General features: G+C 50.9%; 1 protein-coding gene across 1 annotated transcript; it reads left to right on the top strand.

Annotated features, from left to right (window-relative positions):
- Positions 1-233: 233 nt before the first annotated feature.
- On the top strand, positions 234-7,463 carry LOC109924830 (tricarboxylate transport protein B, mitochondrial-like). The gene is made up of 4 exons (XM_048594530.1): positions 234-285; positions 3,287-3,391; positions 5,317-5,432; positions 6,809-7,463. Exons 1-4 carry the CDS (start codon positions 234-236, stop codon positions 6,884-6,886), a joined length of 351 nt encoding a protein of 116 aa, XP_048450487.1. The 3' UTR covers positions 6,887-7,463.
- The last annotated feature ends 87 nt before the right edge of the window (positions 7,464-7,550 follow it).

Here is a 7,550-nt window from a genome sequence, read left to right as displayed (position 1 = left end):
GGAGGGTAACGGGTTATGGGCATTACTGGGGAGGGTAACGGGTTATGAGCATTACTGGGGAGAGTAATGGGTTATGGGGAGAGTAATGGGGAGGGTAATGGGTTATGGGGAGAGTAATGGGGAGGGTAATGGGTTGCCAATCCTTCAACCAGTTGACTCTATAGCCATTTCAGAGAGCAGTTGAGAGTGATTGTGACTAAAGCCATACACCAGGGAGAAAGGAATAACACAATATGGTGGCAGTGTTGGATGATCGTGATGAGCAGAAACACCAGCATGGAGCATGTAGGCCGAATGGCCTGTTTTGGGATGACCGGTGTGGACACAATGGGCCTGTAGCCTTGGCAGTTTTTAGGGGGAGGCTCCTAACTGGGAACAGATCCGGTAACATGGGGCCATGAGCCACTGAGCGGGACACTTGAGCTAAAATCCTCACCGGAGGCGTGGGGAATGGAAATCTACTCCGTTAAGTAAATCAGAAATGTCTGTAATAGTGACCCTCAAAACTCCCGTTATGTGAGATAGTAACGGGGATTGACAAAGTAGGTGTAGGGAAGATGTTTCCTGTTGTGGGGCAGTCTAGAACTGAGAGATAAGGGACGGCAGATTTGACACAGATGAGGAGAGATTACTTCTCCATGTGGAATTCACTACCTCAGATTGAAGTGGACGCTGGGCCTTTGAGTAAATTTAAGAAAAGAGACAGATTTTTAATGAGTAATGGTTGAAGGGTCATGGAGAGTGGAAAAGAAAGTGGAGTTGAGGCTGAGAGGAGATCAGCCATGTTTGTATTAAATGGTGGAGCAGGCTTGAGGGGGGCTGAGTGGCCTCCTGCTCCTAGCTCTTGTGGAACATTTCCCCGAAGGTCCTCCCTCTGGTGGTGAACAGAATAATGGCGGTCCCTCTGCTCAGCTTCCCAGTTGTCAACCAGTAAAATTCCATTCCAGTCACCGTCTGATGGTCTTAACCCATTTAACGACCTTGAGTCGCAGAGTAGAATTGAGCTGTGGTGCAACCTGACCTTGGTTGTGAGATGGAAACATCGCCCCTTTATTGGAAACAAGAACGGAAATTGCTGGAGAAACTCAGCAAGTCTGGCAACATCTGCAGAGCAGGAAAGCAGAGTCAATGTTTTGAGTCCAGTGACCCTCCTTCAGTTCTGAGTTTCTCCAGCAATTTCTGTTTCTGAATTCCAGCATCCACAGTTCTTTGGGGATTTTTTTTGCCCCTTAATTGGATCTAGCCGCGCTCTGTGCGAAGACTTTAAGTTGAAGAGGATGGTTATCGTTCAGCCTTTAATTCCACCTGGCTTTTGGAATGCTTTTGAAGTGTGTGGAGCCTCTGATGAGGGAGGTTTCATAGTATCCCTATGGTGTGGATGCAGGCCACTCGGCTCATCGCCGACCTTCCGAAGAGCAAATCCACCACCCCATCCCTGTAACCCTGCATTTCCCATGGCTAACCCACCTAGCCTGCGCATCCCTGGGCACAATGGTCAAGTTAGCATGGCCAATCCACCTAAACCCCACATCTTTGGAGGAAACTGGAGGAAAGCCCACGCAGACACGGGGAGAACGTGCAAGCTCCACATAGACAGTCACCCGAGGCTGGAAACGAACCCGGGTCCCTGGTGCTGTGAGGCAGCGGGGCTAACCGCTGAGCCACCGTGCTGCCTGCCTGTTTACTGAGAGTTTGGTGGGGGTGGGGCGGGGGTGGGGGCTGGTGGTTGTGGTGGTGGGGTGGGTGTAGGAGGAGATGGGAATAGATCCAAAACCTACCCGGATTGCAGTAATTTTCTTACTGAGTGCACAGGTCTCTAAGGGTTGTGTGTGATAGTGACTTCTGGGACTGGAACACAATGGCACCTTTGGGTGTACCGACACCAATCACCATGCACAGAATATCGGAGCATGCAGCCAAACAGCTTAGAGCGAGCATTGCCAGTGACCCGTGAATTGCCCTAGCTCCCCACTGGAACATTCCTCAGCACCAGTGTTTCCAGGTCTCTGCCGTCTTGTTTGGGAGGGGCAAGGGGTGGGAGGCGAGGGTAGTGCATCTTTTCTCTGTCTTGCTCCATCTCATGCTCACAATCCCTATCCCTAACTTGGCCCCACCCCAACCCTAACCATGTGCCTATCCCTAACCCCATCCCCGGCCCTACACTCCGTCCCTGGCCCTACCACCCGTTCCCCATCCCTACTGCAAGTGAACTCAGTCACACACTTTTCACAAACATGGAAACATAAGGTCCAGGGGCAGGAGCTGGCCATTTGGCCCTTCAAATCTCCCAGTACGTCATGGCTGAGCTGATTGTGGCCTTCAATCCCCTCTCCTGCCTGTTGCCTGATAACCCTTGACCCCTTTGCCAATCAAATAGCTGTCTGAGTTGGCCTTGAACCTATTCAATGACCAGGCCATGCTGCTCACTGGGAAGAGAATTCCAAAGGCCAGAGACCTTCCAGGAGAAGAGGTTTCTCCATTCCTTGATCTGAAGTGGATGATGTCTTATTTTGAAATTGTTTCCCCTAGTTACAGATTCCCACACGAGGGGTAACATCCTCTTAGTATCTGAGCTTCCTCCGCACATGCCTCTAAACTCCAGGGAATATCGGCCCAACCCGCTCAGCGTTTCCTCATAACACAAACCCTACATTCCAGGAATCAGCCCTTCCCTGAACTGCTTCCTGTGCAGGTATACTCCTCCGTAAATAAATTTACTCGGTACTCCAGGTACAGAACTGTCTCACCAACGTCCTGTACACATGTAGCCATGCTGCTGTACTTGAATAGTCCATTCCCTTTACAATAAAGACCAGTATTGCATTTGTCTACCTGACCACTTGCTGCACATTGACCTTTTATGACTCGTGTATCAGGCAGGTCAGCCAGGTCCCTCTGCACCATAGCGTTCTGCCATCCCTCTCCTTTTAAACTGTGCTCCTCCTTTCAGGTGAGGTGAATTGGCCATGGGAAATGTGGTGGCATGCTGTTTGGAGGGTCAGTACCTACCAGATGGGCTGAACGACCTCTTTCTACACTGTAGGGATTCTATGATGCTACTTTCTATGAATGGACCAGTCTGTGGGTTTATGCTGGAGGTGGGCATTGGTGAGTTACTCTAGTGTATTGTACAAGGGGCAGAGGGGGCTTTGGGTGCAGGGATTGTGAATGGCACGAACGTCAGGTGACGTGAATTGGATCCTTAAATTTCAACACGTAAGTACCCAGAGGGGTGACTGGTTCCGTTTGTAACCTGTCTGTCTCTGTGTCTCCTTGACTTGTGCAGGTCTGAAAGGCACCTACCAGGGATTAACAGCAACTATCCTGAAGCAGGGATCGAACCAAGCCATCCGGTTCTTTGTCATGACCTCGCTGAAGAACTGGTACAAAGGTATGGTGGAGCAGCGTCTATCTGAGACACGGAGTGTGACCACAGCACAGGCAGAGTCGTATTGGTAACAGCTACACTGCCGGGCAGATGGTTAGCTCAGTTGGCTGGAAGGTTAGTGGGAGGTGTAGAGCGGCACTAACGTCATGGGTTTGATTCCCATCCTGCCTGAGGTAGTCTGGGGACCTGCCCCCCGACTCACCTTGCTGCCCCCTCAAACTCAAAAAGCCTGTGTTCTAGTGACGGAGATGCCTGTGGCTCATCATGGGCTGTCGCTAGTTACTCACCCGCTGATTTAAGCCATTAAATTCTTTTTTTACCCGAGAGCCGCACAGCGAGTCTTGGAGATGAGTTAACATGAAGCTGGAGAAGCACGTGAGGGAGAGGGGATTAGGAGGTTACATCGATTGGCAGGGGGAAGGTGAAGAGGACATGGGAAGTTGTATGGTGTGATGTAGAAAGGCCAGTACAGAGCAGAGGGGCCGAACGGCCTGTTTACGTGCCGTAGGCTTTTGGCGCAGTGGCTCCTTCCTGTCGGTGCGTTCTGTCCGATAGAAGCTCAGTGACCCACACCCTGAGGACCCCACACATGGGACCTGCCTGGTAACCTGGGACTGAAACTAATGAAAAGCAACAGCAGTGACAGGTGTCTGCCATCAGGGGGAGACAGTGTTCTGATTCTGTCTCCACTCTCCCATCAGGCATTGAATTCCAGACACAACCCACTGTCTTGGAGAAAAGAAATTCCTCAAGTCCCCTCTAATCCTACAACAAGTTACTCCAAACACACGCCTCCTGGTTTTCCGGGGGGAAAGGGCAGGAAAGTGAAGTTTAGGATGATTGGATCAGCCATGATCTAATTGAATGGCAAAGCAGACCCAATGGGCTGAATGGCCAACTTCTTTTGAGTCTCATGGTCTTAATGTCTTTGGTATGAGGAACAGCTCCGTCTTATCCCAGTCTGCCATCTTCCTTCCTCCCACATTCCCAGAGTTCTGCAACGCTGACAAGCCTCATACTGATGTCTGTTCCATAGTTTTTCCTGGAACGTGACATCTTTCTGTGTCAAACATGGCTGACCAGGAGAGTCTCCCATGCTTACCGCCATCATTAGGCACCTGGAAGGATGTGCAGCTTGACCCTCTATCTATTTGACTGTGTTACAAACACACATGATATGGTCATTAAGGCCCAGAGCTCCCACTGGCACCTGTGGGAGTCATAACTGAAACTGAAAGCTCGTCTCAGTAATGGAGACCACTGTCGATAAAAAAAAAAAACCATTTGGATCGCTAATGTCCTTTAGGGAAGGAAATCTGCCATCCTTACCTGGTCTGGCCTACACATGACTCCAGACCCACAGCAATGTGGTCGACTCTGAACTGAAAATGCTGGGCAGGGCACTCCATTAGAAACAGGCAACAAATAGTGACCTTGCCAGTGATGCCCACATCCCATGAAAAGAAGAGGATGAGTCAGTTGGAGAGAGAGAGAGAGAGAGAGATAGAGAGAGTAATGGATTTAAAGTAATTGGTGAGAGGACAGGAGAGGAAATGAGGATAATGGATTTGTATGGGATGGGGAAACTGCCTATATATGGAATGTGCTGCCTGAGAGGACAGGAAAAGGAGATTGTAGAGGAACTTTCCAAAGGGAATTCGATAAGTGATTGAAAACAGAGTTAGATCTGGTTCTTAGAGAGTATGGGAGAAAGCAGGAGCAGGGTTGGACAATCATGATCTTGTTGCATGGCGGAGCGGGGCTGAATGGCCTCCTCCCGCCTCGATTGCAGGACGACGGGGCCATTTGCTCTTTCTGAGGGCTGTCGCAGTCCCAACGGGCTGAATGGCCTTCGTGCGGCAGTGCGAGATGGTGGTCGCGGTCCACTTGCTGGAGAGTTGTGACAGGTCTTTTGTCTCCTGTGCCAGGGGATAACCCAGCCAAGGAGATGAACCCAGTCGTCACTGGATTATTTGGGGCCATCGCCGGAGCTGCCAGTGTATTTGGCAACACTCCCCTGGATGTGGTGAAAACCAGAATGCAGGTACCAGGCTTCGATCCTGCCCGAGCAGAGATACTGATACCACCCACCAACCGCCAGCAACAGAGGCATCTTCATTCTCTGGTTAACTCGGTGGCGGGGGGGGACGTAACTGGGTCAGTCAGGATGGTGGGGGTAGGCGTTGGGGAGGGTGGTGACAAGTGGGAAAGATTAGACCCCCAACTGAACCACCACCACCAACCAGAAGGTTCAGTGCAGAGTGTAACCAGGATGAAGGGCAGGTTGTACAGGGGAAGGACGGGGAGATCGGAGAAGGCGAAGATTTTGATGAAGGTGCTCAAGATCACGAGGAGTTTCGATTCTGCGAATAGGGAGAAACGAGTTTCCCATTTGCCGGATCAGCTTCCCAAATCCGTTTCCCCCCCCCCAACCCCGCTCCGTCACCCCCTTCCGAGGCTCGGAAAGGGTCTTGGCGCCTGCGGGGACAGTTGGGAGCACAGCCGATACAAATTGGTCAGAGCTCCCACACGGACTTTCCACCTTCATCTCCCCACATCCTGAGACTTCCTGTCTCGGAGGTCGTGACCCCTGAATTTAAGATCACGACCACATCCCCACTTTGGAAAACTCTGGTTTTGACAGGGGGTGGAGGTGGGTGGGATTTAGAGACCAGAGTGTGACAGATGGGGTGAGATCTGGTGCAAGGACATCAGGGGTTGAGGGGGTGCGGGATGAAGAAAATTCCTTCACTTAGTGAGCCGGTGCAGTCTGGGATGCGCAGCCTGAAAGGGAAGGCAGATTTAAAAGGAGCTTCCAAACTGAAAACAGACGAGCGTTTGAAAAGGAAAAATTGACCAAGCAGTTGGACTGCCAGGATTGCCCTTTCAGAGGGTCAGCAGAGGCACAATGGGCCAAACGGCCTGCTTTCAGTGATGACCGTTCAGTTTAATTCACCGCATGTCCTCACAGTGTGAAGGCTTGCTCCTCGGTATGACCTGTCCTGCCATGGATGGGGCTCTCAGTAACTCGGGATATGGGGAGGGAAATGGCCTGGACCAGCTAACTCGCAATGGGCTCTGGGATTGATCGCCGAAGACAGTAGGTGTTGGGGGAGAGGGGAGGGAGTGTACAGGGACGAGGAGAGGCAGCTTCTGCTGTGGGGGATCTCTGCTCTAGTGCCGCATGAGTCAGATAAGCCGCTGAGAGCCAGGGGAGAGACTGCGAGAGAGGTGGAATTTAGATGGTTGACTGCTGGAATCTGGGAGGCTGGTGGAGAGCAGTACCTCTGGAATGGGACCTCTACTCGAGTAGAAACCCCCTCCTTGGCACAGAGGGAAGGGGACAAGTGGCTAGCTCTCAGTGACCGTGTGAAATGCAGTTCTGTCCCGCATTATAAAAACGTCTCTCTACTCCTTTAGGGTCTGGAAGCTCATAAATACAGGAACACCTGGGACTGTGCTTTCAAAATAATGAAGTATGAAGGTCCTTTGGCGTAAGTACAGTACCATAATTTTTTTGTTGTTGGCTTTTGTCTTTGAAAAAATGCTGGTAATTGTGGCTCAATGGGCAAGCACACCTCAACCTTTTGAATTTAAAAGGTTGAGAGTTCAAATCTCAATCCAGGTCCTGAACGTGGGAAAAAAAACGACGTTCGAGGCTGCCCCTCAGGTGCAGTACCAAGGGAGTACGTACAACATAGAACAGTAGAGGTCCTTCGGCTCATAATGTTGTGCCGACCTACTACCCTACTAAGATCAAGCTACCCTGCATATCCTACATTTTACTATCCTCCATGTGCCTATCCAAGAGTTGCTTAAAAATCTCTAAAGTATCTGAATCCACTACCACGGCTGGTAGCGCATTCTACGTACCCACCACTGCGCTGTTGGAGACCTTCCCTTTCAGATAAAGCGTTATGCCACGGCCTGTTTTTAAAAAAAGAGCCACTCCCGCAAGCCTCAAGGAGATTTCCCCCGGGGTCCATGTTCATCCCTCAGCCAATGGGTGCTGTGAGAAATTAAGTGGATCACTTGGTGTGATCTCATGGCAGTTAGTTGGATCTTCTTGTGAACGCGCTGTCTGCAGGCAACGCCAGCCCAGCTTACTGATGGCTAATGGGGACAGCCTGGGTTTCGTGGTCAGTGCTGAGGTAACTAGCCT

This window comes from Rhincodon typus, unplaced genomic scaffold (genome assembly GCF_021869965.1).
Source record: "Rhincodon typus isolate 14 unplaced genomic scaffold, sRhiTyp1.1 hic_rhity00010563, whole genome shotgun sequence".
NCBI classification, from domain to species: domain Eukaryota; kingdom Metazoa; phylum Chordata; class Chondrichthyes; order Orectolobiformes; family Rhincodontidae; genus Rhincodon; species Rhincodon typus.
Note: the sequence above shows the minus strand (reverse complement) of the source record. Positions and strands in the feature narration are given on the sequence as shown.

Coding starts and splice junctions, on each gene's coding strand:
- LOC109924830 (XM_048594530.1), top strand. CDS start 234: ATGGTGGCAGTGTTGGATGATCGTGATGAGCAGAAACACCAGCATGGA. Junction 286..3,286: donor GAAACACCAGCATGGAGCAT/GTAGGCCGAATG, acceptor TGACTTGTGCAG/GTCTGAAAGGCACCTACCAG. Junction 3,392..5,316: donor GCTGAAGAACTGGTACAAAG/GTATGGTGGAGC, acceptor CTCCTGTGCCAG/GGGATAACCCAGCCAAGGAG.